The following is a 23,084-nucleotide window of genomic DNA, read 5'->3' on the forward strand; positions in this document are numbered from 1 at the left end:
AGGGAAAGGAGGTTAACTGAGGGTCTTCTGCATGTAGACCAATTTGTGCATCAACCAGAAAAATCATGTGAAATAGCACTTCACCAATTATTTGTTGGGAAGGTGGAAAAAGCTTTACGCTTTCAGGAAACTGCTTTCTACTTCTTCCTGGGTCTTGAGGGGGCTTTTAGCAACACAACTTTCGAATCCAAGGGTAGAGGTACAGAAGAGCATGCCATTAAAGACCACTATATATGGGTGAACTAAGACCGAGCTGAGTGAATGAATAAGAGAAGCCACCTTGAATGATATTAAAATGGCGATAAACATCACCGATGGTGTCCACAAGGTAGGGTTTTTGTCCCCGCTACTGTGGAACCTACTGGTGAATGGACTCATTAAAGAGCGAAAAGCCAGAGGTTACTTTGACAAGCAAATGCAAATGAATTTAGTCACAGTAATACTTGGCATATTTGCCAATATGTTATAATAATGGCAAAATGTGCTCTGAACATTGTCGAAAGCTTGCGTAGGAAACAGGACCTAATGATTAGTCCCAAGAAACCAGTTTAGTACCATTCACAAGAAAGCATATCCAAATGTACTGGAATCTTAATCTCTTTCGGCAGAATTCTACCAGTAGAAGGGGTAGCAAAGTAACTAGAGGTAACCTCGGCTGCAAAACTAATGTGGATCTCTCACAAGCTCCAAGGCGCACTAGAAGGGCGTGTGATAAAAACTGGAGTCCAAGTCCCAGGAGCATGTACTGGATATACACCGCTGTAATGAGACCCATGACAATTTATGGAGCTACAGTAGCACAGTGGAATAAAGTAGAACAGAAGGTGGCTGCTAAGGAGCTTTGGAAGGTGTAGAGATTAACTGCTAGCCATAACAGGTATATCAGCAGCACACCCACTGCTGAAATTGAGATTGTGCTGGGCATGCACCTTTCATATTTTTGGGCTACCATGGTGGCAGTGGAAGGGCATACAGGCTAAAAACTGGAAACTTTAGAATATCTAGACTCCCACACTAACATAATGAAAGTGATGAATACATAAATAGTTGGGGAAATGCCAGCTGACTACACAACAGCTTCCATCTACTTCAACAAACCTTTCAGCATAACAATTGGAAATACGGAGCAGTGGAAGTATGAATCACGATTCAGTTCAGGAAACAGTGTCTGGTTTAATGACAGACTGAAAATAGGTAGAAGTGCTGGGACCAGGGTATACAGCATAAACTAGATATGCACTCTCTTTAGGAATGCTGGCTATGGTATTCCAGGCAGATACAGGGTGTAATTCAAAAGTTTCAAGACTTAACTCAGAACTAGAAATTTATTGGACATTTAAGTACAGCAGACTAAAATTCTTCAAAATATGATCCTTCAGCACCAACACAGTGCTGCCAGCGCGTCTTCCACTGTTCGTAGCCCTTCTGGAAGGCCTCGGGCATCATGCTATCAAGGGCTCTCATCGAAACCTGGTGGATGGCATCAATGGAGTCGAATCCCTTCCCTTTTAGGCCTGTCTTGACTCGAGGGAAGAGGAAAAAGTCACTTGGAGCCAAGTCGGGGCCGTAGGGTGGCTGCAGCAGTGTTGTCACGTTGAACTTGACCAAAACTTTGGCAGCGGCATGTGACGTGTTAGCGGGCGCGTTATCGTGGTGGAGAATCCAATCGTCCTTGATCGCTGGGCGCACGTGGCGAACTCGATCCCTCAAGCGGTGGAGCACTCCAGTGTAAAAGCCACCTGTGATAGTCTTTCCAAGAGCAACAAACTAGTTGTGAATCACTCCTTTACCATCAAAAGAAACAATCAGCATGCACTTCACACACACAACTTGCTCATGTGAGCTTTCTTGGGCTTTGACGAGGAAACAGTGTGCCACTCTGAGCTTCGACACTTCAACTTGTACTTTTACTTGTGGACCCTGGTCTCATCACCAGTGGAGCATTTCCTAGCAAACAGTCATGCGTCGTTTCTTCTGATTCACCGACAAAACTTTCGGCACCAGTTTGGCACACACTTTTCGCATCATCAAATTCTCTGTCACAATCCTCCACACTGTACTCTGACTCAGTCCTAGTTCATTGGCAATTAATCTAGTACTAACACGACGATCATTGTTTAAAATTTCCCACCCTCTCTCCACATTTTAGATCCGTTCGGTTTGATGATGGCCTCCCAGAGCAGTCGTCGTCTTCAACATTCCCGCAGCCATCTTTGAAACATTTGTGCCACATGAAAACCATTGCTCGGGACATGGCTTCTTCTTTAAAGGCCTCTTGAATCATACCGAGAGTCTCCATGGCGGTTTTGTTCAGTTGCACACAAAACTTAATCGCATAATGCTGCTCCAAGTGCTGCTCCATTTTCGCCTCTCGCACTTTTCGACCAAGGTCAATGACAGGCACTCGTGCTGCAAGCGATGTGCACCCTCCAGGGTTCTGGAGGCAACTGCCGCAGCATCTGTTCGTTCCCTGAGACCCCACACTACTTCCCCCACCCACCGGAACCAGTCCGCGCGCGCTCCCCTACTCGGAAATGAATCTGTCTTGAAACTTCTGAATCACACCTTGTACACTCAGTATCAGAGACTGCATGGAGGAGAATTTATGTTGGTGTTAAAAGGATCAGAGCATCTGAACTCATTTAGGGAGCCAAGCAGCTCTGAAATCTCTTTCAGCCCCTGCAGTGAAGTCAAAGATCGTTGCAGAATGCCATGAATCCCTTGTTAGACCAGGAGAAAGCAACAAGATATACATGCAGTGGCTCCCTGGTCATTCGGGAACTAGTGGTAATGAACAAGCTGATACGCTGGTCAGGGCGGAGGCAATTCTCCACCTGTTGGACCTGAATCTGTCTGGTCCTTGGAGACTTTGCATTCTTTTAAATCTGGCATGCTTTCTTCATTCTGTCAGCAAAAGTGTCCTGACCTGTTTTGTGTAACACGGTGATCTGTTCTGCCTCTTATCAATTCACTTTGTATAAGACTCTCAGTTGCTGTCAACACTAATTCTTTGAATTCAAGCCACATCTGGTTCACACTTATATTGCTCAACATAGGATTAAACAGCCAACCGGTTGCACACGAACAGGAGGTACATTGGCCTAGGTTTCAACACCTACTAGGGATGTCTTCATCAGAAAAAAATATTGCTAAATCCTATAAAATAATACATAGGAAATGAGATATGATCAAAAACATATAAATTGATATAACAATTTTCATGACGCACAAAGGTTACTTATGTTAAATTACATTCTTAAAAAACAATAGTAAATTTGGAACAGCTATGCTCCTGACAAAAGTGAAATATAACATTGTAACCTTTGCCAAGTGTGTCCAGCTAGGAACATCATCAGACTGATTGGCTCAGTGGCTTACATTGCTGCCACAAAAGCAATACAAATTGCGTTGCCTATCAGGTGCAGACAGTAATGTGCCCATTTGAAACATTGTAACAGAAATACTTGAGAAAAAAAAGACAGTTAATTTAAAATCATTATATAAAGAAAGCTTAAGGTCGTTTTGAAAATACACAGCAGTCAAGCAGATTAAGTATAACAGAGCCATCTTTTAGACTTTACAGACATCACTATTACATAAAGGACAGAATGACACAGAAAAAATTTTTACAAACAACTGTACAATCCAGAAAATATTTGCATGAAGGTAACTTCAGTAGCACATATCTATGAGATTAGAAGAAAACAGTGTTTTGAAATCAGAAGCAGGGAAAATATAGTAAAAGAGGAATCAAAGTCCATGAGCAGTGCATTGAAACCATTGGAAAAATTTTTGTTACGTAGTTGTTCTCTAAGAATGAAGTCATCATTCTTAGAAATATGCTTAAAAATCTCTAGCTCTTCGAGTACATTGAGCCTATGACCTTTCTTTCTCAATGCATTTCAGTTTGTGTCTGGTCATTAGCAGTGAAATTGTGTACGTTAGTGCCTCTTCTTCCCAACAAATGTTCCTTGTACCTGCCACTAAAATACCTTCCAGTTTGTCCTATTTAATAAATGGAACACATATCCCAAGTGATTTTATACACTCCTGAATTATGTATATTGGAGTAACTGTGGACCTGAGATTGTATGCGAGATTTTTTTTTACAAGTTATTGTTCATGGAAAATGCAAATTTGAATCCCTATTTTTTTAATCAGGAGATGATGAATTTTACAATACGTGTAGAAATAATAGAGAAAACATTTTTAAACTCGTTACTATCAGGAACAGCACAGCTGCCTGAAGTGGTCCCTTTAGCGTCAGTTTTGACTTTGAAGATCTTCAACTAATGTGGGATCATAGCCATTATTAACTGCAATAGTTTTTATCATGTTCACCTCTTCATTAAGCTTGTCAGGTGAAAAAAGCAGAGAGACAGCATGATGAAAGGCTGAATGGAAAAATGTTTTCTTATGGGAATGAGTATCCACCGAACTAGCAGGCACAATTTGATTTATATTAGTGGCTTTTCAAAAAATACTGAATATAAGTCTGTCGTCGTCAATAGCAATACTGAGGTCCAAGTAATTAAGCCGACAGTCATTATTTTCTAACTCACAAGTCAAGCTAGTTTTTTCATAATAGTTCGACCTCTGTATTGCTATTGACGATGACAGATATGTGCTGCTGAAATTACCTCCATGAAAATATTTTCTGGATTGTACAGTTGTTTGTAAAAAATTTTTCTACTCGTTCTCTTCTTTAAATAATAGTAGTTTCTGTAAAGACTAAAAGATGGTGCTATTATAGTTAATCTGCTTGACTACTGTGTATTTTCAAAAAGATATTAAGTTCTCTTTGTATTTTGTTTTTAAAATTGTCTTTTTTCCCAAGTATTTCTGATATAATGTTTCAAATGGGCACATGTTACTGTCCACACCAAGTAGGCAGCACAACTCTTATTGCTTTCATGGCAGCAATGTAAGCCACTGGTCTGATCAGTCTGATGATGTTCCCAGCTGAACACATGTGGCAAAGTCTACAATGTTATAGTTCACTTTTGAAAGGAGTGTAGCTGTTCCAAATTGGCTACTGCTTTTTAGCAATGTAATTTTTGGTAAGTAACCTTTGTGCATGATAAAAATTGTCATCTTGATTAATGTGTTTTTGATCATACCTCATTTCCTATGTATTATTTTATAGGATTTAGCAACATTTATTCTGAAAAAGACACCCCTAGTAGGTGTTGAAACCTAGGTCAATGTACCTACCGTTTATGAGCAACCGGTTGTCTGTTTAATCCTATGTTGAAATCAGTATACAGTTGCTGAATAACAGCCATGGTTGGCTTAAAGGAGGGGAAAGGGACCAAACTATGAGGTCATTAAATGGTGAGTCACTTGTGTGGAAAAATGTTGTCGCACCATCCCAATCCATAGAACACTTGTATGATTAATCATAATGAAAGGGCAAGTCATTACACACTAAAATGTAAATGGCTACATGCAGACCATTCACAATGGTACCTTTTGTATACAGATGTGAATTAATAATTCTTTTCCAAAACCTTTAACATATTACAGCAATAGAAATTCATCAATGGGATGCAAGGAGCTTTCAAGGAGAAACTTCTAACTTTTTCAGCTTTTTCCCAAATTAAGTTTGCTGTCTATCATACTTTTTATATCAATAGCTACATGATCAAAAATTTTGGTGGTGGCACCTTGTACCCTTTTTTGTGCTGATGTCAGCCTTAATGTAAAATAGTGAAAGCCATTCTATCTTCTAGTATTGTAGTTATGTATATCATCATTCCTTCTGAACCTGCAATGGGTTATTTAAAGTACTCCACGAGGGAATATATAGGCTGCACAGCAGTAGTCAGTATTATAACTCCTTAAACAGGTATGTACTTGATTACATTGGGTGAGTGTAACATACTGCTCATCCAACATGTTTTTGAGCAATGAAAAGTTTCTTTCTCAAAAATGAGTTACCTCAGAACATAATTCAGTGTGATACTATTGAGTGAAAATATTCTACCTTATCAGTTTTTTTGTCCATAAGATTTGCAATGATCTGAAGAGAAAACGTGGCTTAAGCAAGTTCTTTTGAGTGTCTTTTTCCAATTTACATTATCTTCAACATGGATACCTAAAAATTTTGAAGTTTTCACACTAGTTATTATTTCCCCATGTTAATACACTTACCACTGATGTATCTCTATTGATGTGCAGAACTGAATATTTCATGTGTTTTTTTAAATTGGATTGATTACAATACCAGTGTGCTCTGCAAACAGAACCAATTCTGCATATTAGATGTAAGGTTGTTTATATATACGAGAAACAATAGTGGAACTAAGATTGAGCCTTTTGAAACTTCTTACATGATTACTGCCTAGTCAGAAGACTCTCCCCTGCTTACATTGTTTGAACTGTTAGGTTAGATATGACATATATTTGTTAGCTATAACATCAATTCTGTAAAATTTCAGTTTATCTAGGAGGATATTGTAACCAACACAGTTAAGTGCCTTTAGGTAGGTCACATAACACACTTTTATGAAATTCAAATTATGATTTACTAAGGATATTAATGTTTCTCGGGTAGGATACTATACTAGAGTACATCACCTTCTCAAAAATTTTGGAAAATGTGAGTAGTGAAATGTGTCAGTAGCTGCTGTTCTCTTTCATATCACCTCCCTTAGGTAGGGGCTTAACAATAACATATTTCAATCTTGCTGAAAAATGCCCTGAATTAGTGACGCATAACATATTTCAGCAAAGACAATACATACATTATTGTATGAGAACAGCTCTTTAGTACTCTGTTGAAGACACCATCAAATTCACATGAGCTTTCATGTTTGAATGAGAATATATAATTTTATTAATTTCAGAAGTATTTGAAATGTCTTTATAACTGTATTTTATGAGGGCTCATTTTCCAGCATACTGCTTTGATTTTCCTATTGAAATGATTGTTTCTACATTTTCTACTACATTTAAGAAATGATTACCAAACATACTTGCTGGCCTGTCCATTTAAATGAACAGTAACATTACCCTGCTCTGTGACCTGTTGTCCTGTCTCTGACTTCACTATGTTTTATGTATTTTGTCAGCCGTATTTCTTTCTGAGATAATGTGACATTCCTTGATTTTTGTTACTTCTCTTTAAAATCTTTGCAATGTGCAACTACTGCATGATGGCATTAAATCTAATACATCCTATGTAAAATTAATATCATCATTTGAAAACAGCTTTTCTCATAAAAATAATCAAAAAGACAAAGTGTCATGCAAAACAGACTCCTAGAGGGACTGAAGAATCTCCTGGAAAGATTTCCACTGAAGGAAATCTATACTGGGAGGCACTATCTTGCAGCTAATTATGCAATTATTATCATCAGAGAGAGCATTTTTTGCTGGCTAGGAGCCTGTACAGTTATTTTCTTGCTTCATGGTTCACCAAAGAAAACATTATCAGAGAACCACTGCCTTTATTCATCAGTGTTGGAAATTTAATTAACGAAGTCAAACCATAGGAGAAAAAACAACATTTCCAGGCAATTTTTCCTACTAGAACCTTTAGAAAATCTACATTAAAATCAATGGACTATTAACAGCTTGTTGTTTGGCAGAGTGTAGTAATGAATTCATATGCTTCATAAACAGTTTGAAAGTTCCCAGTGGGAATCTATACACAGTTAGAACTTAAAGTGAACCATTTCTCAGTATTCCAACAACGGAAACTCCAGGTGGGATTATTAACAATATAGGAAAAGACAGAATGCTATGTACTGTAAAGAAGTCAAGTTGCAGACAGGCAGGATTAAAAGACATGCACACTGAGCTTTAGGCCACAGTTTTAGTCAGTAAGAGAGAGAGAGAGAGAGAGAGAGAGAGAGAGAGAGAGAGAGAGAGACACGCACACAAGGCAAGCACACCTCATGCACACACTACTGCCAACTCCAGCATCTCGGGATGGAGACGGTGGAGTTGGCAGTCGTGCGTGCATTAAGTGTGCTTGCCTTGTGTGTGTGTGTGTGTGTGTGTGTGTGTGTGTGTGTGTGTGTGTGTTTTTACTGATGAAGGTTGTGGCTGAAAGCAATATGTGAGTGTCTTTTACCCATGCCTGTCTGCAACTTGACGTGTCTTCTTTATGGTAAGTAGCAATCTGTCTCTTCCTACATTGTTGATATTTCTCAGTATTAATTCACAAGCACAAGTTCTTTGTGCCCATTTCTACAAAATGTAATTGTTTCAATGTTTCTGAACTCACAAAAATGGTTCAAATGGCTCTGAGCACTATGGGACTTAACATCTGAGGTCATCAGTCCCCTAGAACTTAGAATTACTTAAACCTAACTAAACCAAGGACATCACACACATCCATGCCTGAGGCAGGATTCGAACCTGCGACCGTAGCGGTCGCGCGGTTCCAGACTGAAGCGCCTAGAACCGCTCGGCCACTCTGGCCGGCTCTGAACTCACATTCTGCACCCATATTAGTTCTACATGAAGAAGACTAGAAAGTATAATCCTTCATATTTAACATCTCTAACCTTGCAGTTATATGATGTTCAGATAGGCAGAGGATGTCTTTCTTTTCACAGCTCTCTAAATCTTCCAGACAATTTATCTATGTAAGTAAATGCTTTGGAATAATTTCTGAACATGCAAACAAGTTTCATTCAGTGCCTGCTATGGCTTTATTAACAGTGTTAAACATCATACTATACTACTGAATGATATTCTTCTTAGTCTACACAGCAAACATTAACCCACAAGTTCTTCACATGCTGAGGCACACACACATATACCTTGTCCTGAAAACCTGAATAATCCAACATATTTATCTGAACTTAATATTTAACCTTGTATGAAACGCATATTGTACTCAATGAAAGAACACCCTTACCGACTAAATGACATATTACTGCAACTACTCCAGTCGCTTGCAAAGGTCTGAAATGTCTTGAACGTTCCTCCAATTGTTCCTTCCTCAAAATCTCCAGCCACCGAAGATTCGGTATCCATTTTTGTTGTGAATGCATCATGCTTCTTAAGTGCCTCAGTTGTCAATCCACTCTGTCCTGAAAATCAAATATAACAACATCAATTCAATGTTTGTGTAACTTAAATGTCAGAAATAATGTCTTTTCAGATAAGGCTGCATACACCAAGAAAACCTAACTTCACTACAGAAAGCATTATACACATCTGACATTTTACTTCTGGTTTTATCTGTCCACAAAACAATGGAAGAAGAAAGGAGAGATGAAATTTATTCTGAGCCCAGACATATGAGAAAGATTTTAGTCAGAATGGAAGGGGTGTGAAGATTGTAGAACTACATTAATGGGTGGGGAATACCATATTTATATCAGAGGTGGTACACATTTTAGATATAGAGATGATCTAATAATAATTAGTGAAGGTAAAAATTTTAAATTGGCAGCTGTAGAACTAACAATACTAGACATCCAAGAAAATCATTCCGTGTGTGTACCGTTCATCTAGGTAGTGGTGAGCACTTTCTTTAACAAATTAAAAGAAGTCTTGGAAAGAGACTCAGCCCTGTGAAGTAATGGGCAAGTTGTGGCGCCCTGGAAATAATCTAAGTTCGGAGTTGGCGTGGCTGCATGGGCTGCTTGGTAAGCCGGGGCCCGGCAGCAGCCACATGGTGCCAAACGTTAGCTGAACAACAGGGGTAGCCCCAGTGTGTGGTCAAGTGAGCAGTGGCTGGAAATTCCTTGGTGACGCCGCGTCGAATAAAGAGACTTGTATGCCCGGAAAGCCAAAGATGGCGGACTTTGTGAAACCTTAATGGCAGACATTTCGGAGTTCGTATGGAAATTAATAGTAGCCAGATGAATCATGATATCTCAAAAATAAACATTTACATTACTATTATTTGCACAATGATTCTGATGGTGTAATCAGATTTACAATATCTTTATTAGTTTAAAGTTTAGTATCTGACTGTAAATTAAACAAGTAACACCCAGTAACAAATTTTCAAAATCCAAACGGTTCATCCGATTTCATCGATCGACATGTCTTTCGAAAGCTATTAGTGTGAACCTAAATTGGTATAAATTACAGGCATGTAACTTTAATAGTACATGAGTTACTGAAGGTCAAAGTGGCCGATTACTATCAATCGCATCAGGCCGTAAGTACTACACAGTTACACGAAAAAACGGTAGCAGCATCCTTATAAATACATTTATTCATCTATGCCTCTGTTTATACCCGATATATGCTATTAATGAAGAAATTGGTAAATTATTTACTGTGTTTTAGAAAGCACAGACACATTAGGCTACTGACCTACTTTCGCTTGCTATTCCTTTGATATATGCACATCTAATTTATTTATGTATTTAATAATGTGTGTTAGAACATGTTTATGGTCCAGCTGTAGGAATATTTATTTAATTTCAAGTCATTTAAATGTAAATCCAGCATTTCTAAAGTGTTTTATGTTTGTGAGTGTGCACTGGCTTGAAGACATGGAGGGAGCGCTCTAGCCAAACACAGCACTCGTGAATGGGGAGACTCGATGGAAGTGGGAGAATAGATGGGACAGGACAGAGGTAGTGCTAGATGTGATGGTGCAATGGATGGATGGTCACGAGAGAGACTAGTAGAGTGTGGAGTTTTGCGCGTGGTCGTGGAAGATAGAAATATTTCGGAGTGACAACCTGTGCTCTTGCGTGATTTCCATGGCTTCTGCAGTGAAGACGTAGTATGCATTCAGAAGTGAATATCTCATGAGCTATGTTGTTGTTCATAACTAATTACGTGAAGTAGGAATCTACTGCTTCCCCATTATTCCACTTATATTTTATTTAGTTGCTCGACCATCAACACCAGTAAGTGTTTTGCAGAAATATACCGCATTCTCCGAAGTACTTCTACTATAGTACTCATCATTTAAAGTCGTTACGACAGTACCTGGAGATTTTATTTAATTGCAATTTTTCATTTATAAATTTATATGTTACATTCATAATTCACAATTGCCGAGCGAAAGAAACCTTCGACCATTCAATTCATGTGTATATTCGTATTGTATACTGTAGACTCTGCAGTATTTGGCTTGTAAAGTGGCAACTATATAGCCCAGCCCCTAGACAACGAAACCAGCCAAAACTTTTAATATTTCAACTTTGAGTCAGAGGGTACGTAATTGAGGGCACACCACAACACATTTCACTTTATTAGAAAGCCCGCAGCCCCCAAAAATAACATACTGGTAACATATGGAAACATGAATAATAACATAGGTGTTGAGGGTGAAATTAGTAATAGCTCCCAAACATTTTGAGCTGTTTTGGGGTGGCATAAATGGCTAACACTGCTACAAGTTTATCAAAAAGTACAACTTCAGAGTTAGACCATGTACTTACAGATATTGACAGGAAAAACAGTAAACTATTTATAATAGCCCTTGACATTTCAGATCATTACTGCCAGATAGTGAAGCTAAAGACAGGCTTGGCAAAACCAGCAAAATTATAGGCCTTCAAAAGAATCTTCTCAGAATGTAAGCTACATGGTTTTTAATGGGCGCTGGCAAACCAAACCAGAGATATATCATTATCATCAATTTTCTGCTATATTAGCAGGTCCTTTGCCTCTCCATTTTCTGCAATCCATTGCTTCCTTCTAGTTGTTGTTGTTGTCTTCAGTCCTGAGACTGGTTTGATGCAGCTCTCCATGCTACTCTATCCTGTACAAGCTGCTTCATCTCCCAGTACGTACTGCAGCCTACATCCTTCTGAATCTGCTTAGTGTATTCATCTCTTGGTCTTTCTCTATGATTTTTACCCTCCACGCTGCCCTCCAATACTAAACTGGTGATCCCTTGATGCCTCAGAACATGTCCTACCAACCGATCCCTTCTTCTAGTTAAGTTGTGCCACAAACTCCTCTTCTCCCCAATCCTATTCAATACCCCCTCATTAGTTATGTGATCTACCCATCTAATCTTCAGCATTCTTCTGTAGCACCACATTTCAAAAGCTTCTATTCTCTTCGTGTCCAAACTATTTATCATCCATGCTTCACTTCCATACATGGCCACAATCCATACAAATACTTTCAGAAACGACTTCCTGACACTTAAATCTACACTCAATGTTAACAAATTTCTCTTCTTCAGAAATGCTTTCCTTGCCATTGCGAGTCTACATTTTATATCCTCTCTACTTCGACCATCATCATTTATTTTGCTCCCCAAATAGCAAAACTCCTTTACCACTTTAAGTGTCTCATTTCCTAATCTAATTCCCTCAGCATCACCCGAGTTAACTCTACTACATTCCATTATCCTCGTTTTGCTTTTGTTGATGTTCATCTTATATCCCCCTTTCAAGACACCATCCATTCAATTGCTCTTCCAAGTCCTATGCTTCCTTCTTAAGGCTGCAGTATGTTGTTCCATCCATCACGTCATCCAGTATCTGAAATCTGTTCATTCCTAGCTTCCTTTTCCTGTCTACATAACCTTCTAAAACTGTTTTTATCAGTCCGTCATTCTTTTTTAATATATGCCTGATCCAATTTCTTTTTCTTCTTTTTATTACATCTAGTGACTGTCTTGTCTCTTCCACTCTTCTCAGTACCTCTTCATTTTTTACTCTGTCCATGCAACTTATTCTTTCCATCCTCCGCCATGTCCACATTTCAAAAGCCTCCATCCAGCCTTTCCTGTCTTTCATCCTCAAGGTCCATGTTTCAGCATTATACAGAAGAACCCTCCATACAAGACATTTTATGAGTCTTTTCCTGAATTCCCTGTCCAGAATGCTGCAGAAAATGCTCATTTTCTTATAGAATACCTCTTTTGCCATTGCTATCCTTGTTTTAATTTCTGTGTTGCAATTCCAGGTGGTGTCTATCCTGATACTTGCTGGCAGATTAAAACTGTGTGCCGGATCGAGACTCTAACTCGGGACCTTTGCCTTTCGCGGGCAAGTGCTCTACTATCTGAGCTACCCAAGCACGACTCGTGCCCCGTCCTCAGAACACTACTTCTGTCAGTACCTCATCTCCTACCTCCTGGGCAGCTCAGATGGTAGAGCACTGCTCTTACGGGCTTCCAGAAGGTGCCACTAACTGAGCCTAAGGGAGTCATACCAAACGCCACACAATTTTCACATTTCACTGATTACAACTCAGGGAATCCACAGACTGGCTAAGTGTCATTTTCAAACCCCTTTTTTCTGCATACAGTAACTGACATTTAATATTACTGTTTTGATAGTTCTAATGACACTCTTCTGTTCCTGGCTCTGGTAATTTTATCCACTGTAGTAAAATAATGTAAAGGTCTGTAAGTTTCTCACTAAAATGCACTAGGATATGATGAGACATATTACCACCTAGTAGATGAAATAATGGTGGCAAATGGATTGTAACTTTTAACTGCTTACAAGTTCCTTGCTTGTTAATAATGTCTACTTGGAAAGTGCACTATTTAAAAGTTTGATTTTGTTTCTTGAGTTGAATTTCAACATGTGCATCAGATAGAAATGGCAAAAACACCTACGGTATTTAGAGACATAACTGAAATAGTAAAAAATCTGATAGGAATCTCCAGAGGATGACAATTTGACCCTCTTAATAACAGATTTGCAGCCTTCATGTATCTGGCTGGAAATGAGATGAGTAGGATTTATAATTTCATCCCCATCGACGCGCAAGTTGCCGAAGTGGCGTCAAATCGAAAGACTTGCACCAGGCGAACGGCCTACCCGACGGGAGGCCCTAGTCACATGACATTTCATTTCATACAAAAGACGTAAATCTGAATGTGATAAAATGTGTGAAATCACTTCTGACTAACTGCAATCCATCAGCAACCTAAATTTGTGCCAAATAAATCAGTCATACACAGAGAGTACAAAAGAATGTTAATAGGTACATACATAAGAATAATATGTTTTTAAATACGCTAATGTCAACATAACAAACACATTTCCGTGAAGAGACCATAATAAAGACCGCCACTTTCTGATAAGTGTAAGGCAGCTGACTTCATGCCACCCTGCAATGCTTGCACTTGTTATCAACTTCACCCAAACAACAGTTTTGTGCACCATAGCAGTAAATAGCCATTTTGAATCTACATCTACATCAAACTCCGCAAGCCATTTAATGCTGTGTGGTAGAGGGCACTTTCGGTACCACTATCTGATCCCTCCAACCCTGTTCCACTCACGGATAGTGCGTGGGAAGAATGATTGTCGGTAAACCTCTGTATTGACTCTAATTACCTTCTATAGTCAATACACGAGATGTACGTGGGGGGAAGAAATATGTTGTCCAGCTCCCCCTGAGAAGTGCTGTCCCAAAATTTCCATACTAAATCTCTCCATGATGCACAATGCCTCTCTTGTACCATCTGCCATAGGAGTTTGTTTAGTATCTCTGTAACGCTCTCTTGCCAGCTAAACGATCCCGTAACAAAATATGCCGCTCTTCGTTGAATCTTCTCTATCTCCTGTATCAGTCATACCTGACAGGTATCCCAGATAGATGAACAACACTCATGAATAGGGCAAAAAAGTGCCAGATGAATTACATTCCTTAAGATTCTTCCGATGAGTCTGGGTCTGGTGTCTGCTTTTCCCACTATCTGTTTTATATGGTCATTCCACTTAAGGCCGCTCTGGACAGTTACACCTAGATATTTTACAGCAGACGCTGTCTCCAGCTGTTTGCCATCAATAGTGTAGCTGTAGAGTAGTGGATTTCTTTTCCTATGTATGTGCAATATGTTACATTTATTTAAATTCAGGGCCAACTGCAGAGTCTGCACCATTCATCAATTCCCTGCAGGTCATTCTGCCAATTCTTACTATCTACCAGTGTTGCTACTTTGGTACAGACAACTACATCCAATGTTTTCTATTAGATCATTTATATATATTGTAAACAGCAACAGACCTATCACACTTCCCTGTGGTACTCCAGATATTACCTTTACATCTGTCGATTTAGTTCCAATCACAGGTTTGCTCCGATACTCCGTAAGCTCGAATTGTTTTCATTAAACAGCAATGTGGGACGGTGTCAAATACCTAACTGAAATTAAAGAACACAGCATCAACCTGAGCGCCATTGTCCAGTGGCCTGTGGATCTCATGCAGGAACAGAGCGAGCTGAGTTTCGCAGGATCTCTGTTTGCGGAATCCATGTTGATTTGTATAAAGGAGATGTTCATTTTCCAAAAACATCATAATTCTTGAGCATAAAACATGTTCCATAATTCTACAATAGACTGACATCAACAATATAGGTCTATAATTGTGTGGATCTGTCTTATGGCCTTCCAGTCATTAAGTACCTTTCATTGTTCAGGTGATCTATGATAAATAACTCCTAAAAGGGGAGCAAGTTCTTTCACATAATCTTTATAGAATCTTACAGGTAGCCTTTCCACAGCTAAGTGATTGTAGTGGCTTTTCAATTCTGTGATCGGTTATCTCAATATCTGCCATTTCGATGTTCGTACGATGACTGAAAGGAGGGACAGTGTTACGATCTTCCACAGTGAAACAACTTCGGAAGACCGAATTCAGTATTTTCACCTTATCTCCATTATCTTCCATTTCTGTGCCAGTGTGGTCACTGAGAGAATGAACAGATGATTTTGCCCCACTTACTGATTTCACACATGACAAAAATTTCTTCGGGTTTTTATTCAGGTCAGCTGACGACATCTTACTTTCAAAATCACTGAACACATTCCTCATTGCTCTCCTTATGCTCATTTTTTCTTTGTGCAGCTTTTGTTTGTCAGATAGGTTTTTACTTCTCTTGAATCTGAGATGAAATGCTCTTTGTTTATGTAGTGCTTTTCTAACAGGGCTATTAAACCATGGTGGATCTTTCCCATTTCTTAAAACCTTACTCTGAATGTACTTGTCAAGCACATTGAACAATGTCTTTGAATTTTTTCCAGTTGTCCTCCACATCTTCATTCTCATCACTGAGTATTTGATGCTGATTGCTGAGATATTCTGAAATTTGTATCCTGTCACCCTTGCTAAACAAGTATATTTTCCTACCTTTCTTAACATTCCTTGTAGGACCCGCCGTCATAGATGCCGACACAGTCTTATGATCTCTGACATGTTGACTGATTCGATACGTTCAGGTCCATTTGTGCCAGGAGGTCTAAGACATTACCCTCTCGAGTTGGTTCTCTAAGTATCTGCTCAAAGTAATTTTCGGACAAGACATCCAGAACAATGTCACATGATTCCCTGTCTGTGGCATCAGTAACACTCCCAATCTATACCTGGCAAGTTGAAGTCACCCCCTATCACAACAGCATGATTAGGAAATTACTAATAATATTCTGAAAGTTCCATCTGAAGCATTCTACAACTACAGATACTGACCCATGTGGTCTATAAAAGCATCCGATCAACATTTTTGACCGTTCTTTGATACTCAATTTCACCCAGATTCATTCACATTTGAAATCTGTGATAACCTCGCTAGATTTTATCGAATTTTTTACTGCAATAAACACACCACCAGCATTGGTGGCTAACCAATCTTTATGATAAACATTCCAATCTGTACTTAGGATTTCGTTGTCATCAACGTAGGGGTTTCAACCAGCTTTCTGTTCCCAATACTATCTGTGCATTATAACGTTCAGTAAGCGATACTAATTCTGGGACCTTTCCTTGGATGCTCCTGCAGTTTACTAAAATCATATTAATCTTTTATATCTCTGATCTGCGAGGACCAAGATTCTTTGAGGTCCCTGTGGCTGATTTAATAGGCCAATCTTCTTTGGTTCCAAGGGAGGAGTTCTCTAACCTAAAAAAGCCCAATGTACACGACACACGTAATCTGCAACCCTAATAGCTGTTCCCTGCGTGTAGTCCAAGCTTTACCTATTAAGGGAAACCCTACAATTCTGCATCTGATAGCGGAGGTAGTGAAATTCACACCCAATACTGTCACAGAGTTGTCTGAGCCTCTGGTTTAGATCTTCCACTCTGTTCCAAACCAGAGGACCGCAATGAACCCAGGGTATGATGCTACAAATAGATAGCTTAGCCTGTACACTGCATGCATTGCTAGTTGCCTTCACCAGATCATCCAGCTGCTGAAAGGAGCCAAGGATGGCCTCGGGTCAATCCATACCAAGTGGTCCAAGAAAAAAATAATTGCTTGCTTGGCCATCTCAGAAAATTTTTATATTTGCTAGATGAATTCCCCAATGTTTTGCAGTCACAAAAATATTTTTTAAAAAATTTACTGTTTATTATTTTGAAATAGTGGTCATATTTGTTCCAGGCGCATGCGTTTTTTCATATTTGCAAGCATCTACAGCTTTCCAATTATTCAGTAGTGGTTTGTCCTAAGCCTTTCAGATAAAATGCACTTAGTTCAACACACTCTGGGCTACATTTTAACATCATTATCACTTAGCTGAATGTATTTTTAATATATTTTAATAGTTCAAAATCATCAGCCACTAACTAAAAAAAACTCAATTTTTGAACAGTAGTTTTCTGAAGAAAGATTAATTTCTCAGCTTTAATATTTTTTCTGCTATTACACTGTATAGTATAGTTACTTTTTATGGAGTGTCAATGGTGAGCAGCTTATACTTAAAAAATACACTAGCTATTTTAAAAAAATGGATTTTTTTGAATTTTTCCATTTTGTGGCCTGCAATATCTTTGTTGGGGGACCAGACAAAAATCTGAAAATTTCACAGTTAATAGACCTTTATGATATCAAACTTCAGTAGAAATTTCAACTTTGAGATTCAATTGGAAGTTATGGAAAAAATACAAACACGAGTCAAAAATACAGTTTTTAACTTATGTGATATCTAGGCTTATGGAATAAAATATATCAGTTACAATATATAATTTAATCATATTTATGATTACTTACTTTTTTACTGAAAATAAGCCTACTAATTACAGTATATTGTTCTCTTGTAATATGTTTTTAGTACATCGCTTATTGAACATTTGAGAAATTTGTTCACTCAGTCTGGGTGTTAGATTACAAGTTTGCCCAGTCACAGTGGTAAATTCCATGGGAGACAGCTTCCTTAGTACATTTGTAAGTGGCATCCAGACTTGATCCTTCTCAAATATTTTAAAGAGGTCTTTGGTCCTGGAGGGTGATAAAATACAACATGTACATCTTGGTTTTGATAGTTAATATTATCAACTTCGCTTATCCACAACTGTTCATCATAAACACAAGCCATTATGTCTTTATTTTGAAGAACCAGTTGTACTAGTTTTCCACACTGATGAAGTTCATTATCAGCAGGCGAAGTTGATGTGGTCTTACATTTCAGTGAGTTGTGTGAATGGGGTACAAAACAATGAAAAGATCAAGTGTTGTACCTCTCCTTCAAGACACTGTCATAGACTTCTTATATTTCCTCACACTGTACAAAAAACATAGGTAATTCCTTAGACATGTTTTTTACATAATTCAAAAATTTCTTGAGGTGTTACGATATGAGTGTCATCGGTCCGCTGCAGACTTGCTTTTGTGACAGCTCACTTTGTTGTTTTCCCGACACCATCACAAGCATTCTCCCCATGGCATGAAGAGAAAAAGTGCCATTCTACATCAAACCCAAAATCTTCTTTACGAAAGGAGATGTTAATAATTTTTTTTGTTTTGTTTTTATGTTGACTTGCTGCCTCATCTGAAAATTAAGTCAGTTTTTTTTTTTTTTTAAATGGAAGGGTGATGCTGTTAAATGTAGTTTGTTAATTTTAGTTGAAAAACGTGCACTGCTGTAGTGTTGTGTTCAAGGTAGTCACTTATGACACAAAGCTGTGGCTAATTAGTTTATCTTCCTCTTTATGATAGAATACAAATGGATGAACTGTGGCCCGTTTGTTTACCCAGTGGTGCCCTTGTACTTCATCTTGAACAACAAAGGAATAATTTTCCGAAAAGTCAGCAAGAACTAAGCATTCATCAGCTGCCAAGGTTTGCTTTTTGTCTTTCAAAAATGTATTTTGAGCTTTTACAATAAAATGATGCATTTTCAGATTTTCAAGGTTAGCCAACAACACTTCAAAAACCTCTTCTCATGATTTAATGACTGTCACCATTTCATTTCTGTATTGTGTCACCCATTGTCTGCGCAAGACTGACCAAAAAGGTAATGAAATTTTTTTAAGTAGCCTATTTCATTTCATGGTACTTGCATGTTGATTTGACCTCTGGGCCAACTCGTAAGTAAAACAACACTTTTTATTCTGCGCTGTAAACTTTAATGTCTTCTGAATACACTCCATACACACTTTTATGACATGCTTCATTAATAATAACACTGAGACACCATTTTTCAAGAACTTCTAGCTAAATAAGTGTGAGCAGACAATTGTTGGTGTAAGGTAGAAGACAACAATCAGATTTGTATAGGCTTGCAAATGCAATTGTTAGCCTGCTGAAACAATTGCCACAGCATTGTTTCAACAAATAATCATTAGCTAGTGTAATGTGGTGTGTTACATTATGTAATGGTATACTTTATTTGATTAGCCTACCAGATATCACTGATGTTAAAAAACGTATTTTTGACTCCTGTTTGTAATCTTTTTTCCATAACTTCCAATTGAATCTCGAAGTTGAAATTTATACTTAAGTTTGATATCATAAAGGTCTATTAACAGCGAAATTTTCAGGTTTTTATCTGGTCCCCCAACAAAGATATTGCAGGCCACAAAATGGAAAAATTAAAAAAAATCATTTTTTAAAATAGTGTATTCTTAAAGTGTAAGCTACTCACCACTGACACTCTATAAAAAGTAACTATACTATACAGTGTAATAGCAGTAAAAATATTAAAGCTGAGAAAGTGATCTTTCTTCGAAAAACTACTGTTAAAAATTGAGTTTTTTTAATTTGTGTCTGATAACTTTGAACTATTAAAAACACATTCAGCTAAGTCATAATGATGTCAATTTGTAGCCCAGAGTGAGTGAACTAAATGCATTTTATCTGAAAGGCTTAGGAAATCCCTACTGAATAATTGTAAAAAATGTAGATGCTTGCAAATACGAAAAAACGCATGCGGCCTGGAACAAATATGGTCGTCATTTTAAAATAATAAACAATAAATTTTCTTAAAAAATATTTTATGACTACTAAACATTGGGGAATTCACCCAGCAAATATAATTTTTTTCTGAAATGGTCAAGCAACCAGTGCTGGACTACTTGGTATGGACTGACCCCCTCAGAACACAAGCCATATTCATGCCGACATGTGCCACTACATGCAGCCGGTTGATCAATAGCTGCCGGCAGGGCCTCCTTCACATCACGGATGAGAACTCCCAGCAAATATACCGAATTCACACTGGAACTCTTTCCATCCTTGTTTGCTATCTCTCTGAGGGGCTCTGTCACCCACCTAACACTGGAGCTCCCAATGACTAGCATACCCACCCTCTGTACTTGTCCAGACTGTGCAGGAAAATCAACCATTGGCCCAACAGGAGAGGCATCTCGTGCTGGCTCAGAGTTTATCATCAACACTGGGTAGCACCTTGTACCTGCTGCTAAGATGTAGGGAGCCGGTAGCATGGCCTGCTACCCCTTTTGACTTCCACCCAGTGACATGCGAACCCACCACTGTCTGCCTCCCACTCTGGAGTGAGGACGGACCGGTCAGATGTTGTGTATCAGAAGCCGCAACAACATCCAGGTCACCAAGGGATTCCAGTGGCACCAAAGGTGTTGCAGGTCTTGTCACTGGCATCCCAACGTCACCGCAACTTTGAGCATTAGCTAGAAGCATGTTGACGGTAGCCAACACAGCTTCCAACTGTTTACGGAGAGCAGCCAACTCTCCTTGTATCCACCCACAACAAGTATAGTCCCTAGCCTTATCACACTGTGTACAAAATAGATATAAGGTTTCAAATGGCGCTACTGAGTTTGAAAATATTCAAAGGAGAATAAAGTAACACTAAAACTTGATGTGCAGATTTCTCACTGTACTCTGAGACCACAAGCTATTAAACAGAAATAAATTTCTCTACTGAAGTTGATGTATTTACAGATACCTGTTATTAGAAATCCTGTTTGCTGAAAAGTTACTGCACAAGACAAATATTCAAACTAGAATGCACTGATCTAAACTGTGTGCTGTCTACCAGCACAAAATTAATACTTAGTGGCATGACGGAGTTTCTGATGACAGTAAAATTTACACTAGGAAGCCGCCCTACACAAGGATACTCACAAGACTTATGTAACAACAAAAACAAAGATTAATTTTCTAACCACTAGTCTACACAGTAAAGTACACACGGCGGTTAACTTTTTTGCAGAAGAATGTGATAAAAAACCAAAGACTAAATTAATTTACAGTTTATCAGACAAGGGCTGCTTTTGCTCTGCTACGCATCCTCTCGGCTCAGCGGCTGCCGCTACAACCTAATTTTTATTAATGTCTGGTTGTAGCGACTGATAATATTATTTACAAAAATGACCAAAGAGGCTGTACCCGGTCATTCTAGCAAACTGCTGTCAACTTCTGTAACACATTAACCTATTACATGTTTGTTTCATTGATAAACTATAATCTGGCTTCCCAGGGAAAAGGAGCCACTCACAAGCTTCCACTCCCAGCATCCTCTGCTCCAATGTCAAGTTAAAATGTGTGATCCGTAGGAATCGCTGCTTAAATGGACAACACAACTTGTATTAATCACATACGGTTTAGATTCATTTGACATATTGCATCTATTTTTCTATAAACAATGTTGGCTGAAACAATGTCCTTCAAATTTGTACCACATCTTGTACCATTATCTGTCGGGCAATGAAGGAGGTACACATAATTAACTTTACTATTACAAATCATTGTTCAAATCCAACATACGAAGAGTCACAACATTGCTAATGGCAGTTGCTATTTGATAAATGTAATTAATTTAACTACACAGACACTGGAAAAGCTGATGTGAGGCAAGTCACGCAAGTCTTCTAACATTCGACAGGGAGTATCTCAGGAAACAGCTTATCCAAACCCACAACTGCACGGGTGTTAATGTCAAGGCAAGATGTCACTGAAGATGCACAGTAGCATCAGAGTAAAGAATATTTAGTGCATAGTGAAACAAGTTTTTCTGCCAATGCTAAATCAGAGAATATACTGTCTGAAATGTTTTCCTGAGCTGGACTGCTATAGAAAAATTATTTGAACATGTCTATCTCATACTCAGTAAGTAAATTTGGTGCAAGAAATGCCACATTCAGCTACTGAATTTAGTGCCAAATTAAACTCTGTTTACAGTAAGAAATTTAAAGGTTTTAGTAAAATATTTAATACATGTTGATCACGTATGCAGTAGTATTCCGTAAGGCACTGCAGCGAAATCGTACTTATCGCTTGTTGTCAACCTGCAAACGTCAACATTGAAGCTGAATACAACATCCACAGCTTTAAGTTCAGATCTACGTTGTACTACAACAAAAGTAGCATACAGTAAAGAGACACAAAATAAACTGCTGCCAGTTGCAGTAAAGCAAGTACTTTTACCTCCGTCTCTTACTTGAACGTGCATTTCGCGCATAAATCCTTCTCTAAATAAATACTCTTCAAATATAAATATTTTTAAAATGCATCTGACGGGAATATGGTAACGTGGGCGACACAAACTTAATTTGAAGATTATACATACCCAAATTTTCCTGAAAGAACCTAGATTTGGCAATATCTCTATGCTTCTGAATTTCCGGGTTTGAACTGGAACTATGACCTTTTTTCCATCTCTTGCCTTTTCCTTTTACACGATGTCGAAACGATCCCATGACGATCTCACTAACCACGCTGTTTTTAGTTGCAATTGTAAACAACACAACACATGGGCTCCTCCGAGTTTCGCCAAAGATCATACGCCTGGACATGCATCCAAAGTCTATCACATCACCACCTACGATCCCACGCGCATTAGAAACTAGCGCCGGCATACCTCTACACCGCTCGTACATTGAAAATACCGCACAGACTCATGCCAGCTAGCATGACTACCAAAAATGTTAAAATACCGTTCAGTTTACTGATATCATGTAGCTTCTCTCACCATAATTAAC

The 23,084-nt window shown here is 38.5% G+C and overlaps 1 protein-coding gene across 1 annotated transcript in view; it reads right to left on the minus strand.

Annotated features, from left to right (window-relative positions):
- LOC124787920 (RRP12-like protein) overlaps window positions 1-22,870 on the minus strand; it is a 140,734-nt gene extending 117,864 nt beyond the window's left edge. The window contains exons 1-2 of the mRNA XM_047254907.1: window positions 22,673-22,870; window positions 8,873-9,047 (exon numbers count right to left, since the gene is read on the minus strand). Of these exons, the coding sequence (XP_047110863.1) occupies window positions 8,873-9,047; window positions 22,673-22,802 (305 nt within the window). The 5' untranslated portion in view covers window positions 22,803-22,870. The remainder of the gene's footprint in view (window positions 1-8,872; window positions 9,048-22,672) is intronic.
- Between the last annotated feature and the right edge of the window lie 214 nt (window positions 22,871-23,084).

The sequence above is a fragment of the Schistocerca piceifrons genome, chromosome 3, assembly GCF_021461385.2.
Source record: "Schistocerca piceifrons isolate TAMUIC-IGC-003096 chromosome 3, iqSchPice1.1, whole genome shotgun sequence".
NCBI lineage: Eukaryota > Metazoa > Arthropoda > Insecta > Orthoptera > Acrididae > Schistocerca > Schistocerca piceifrons.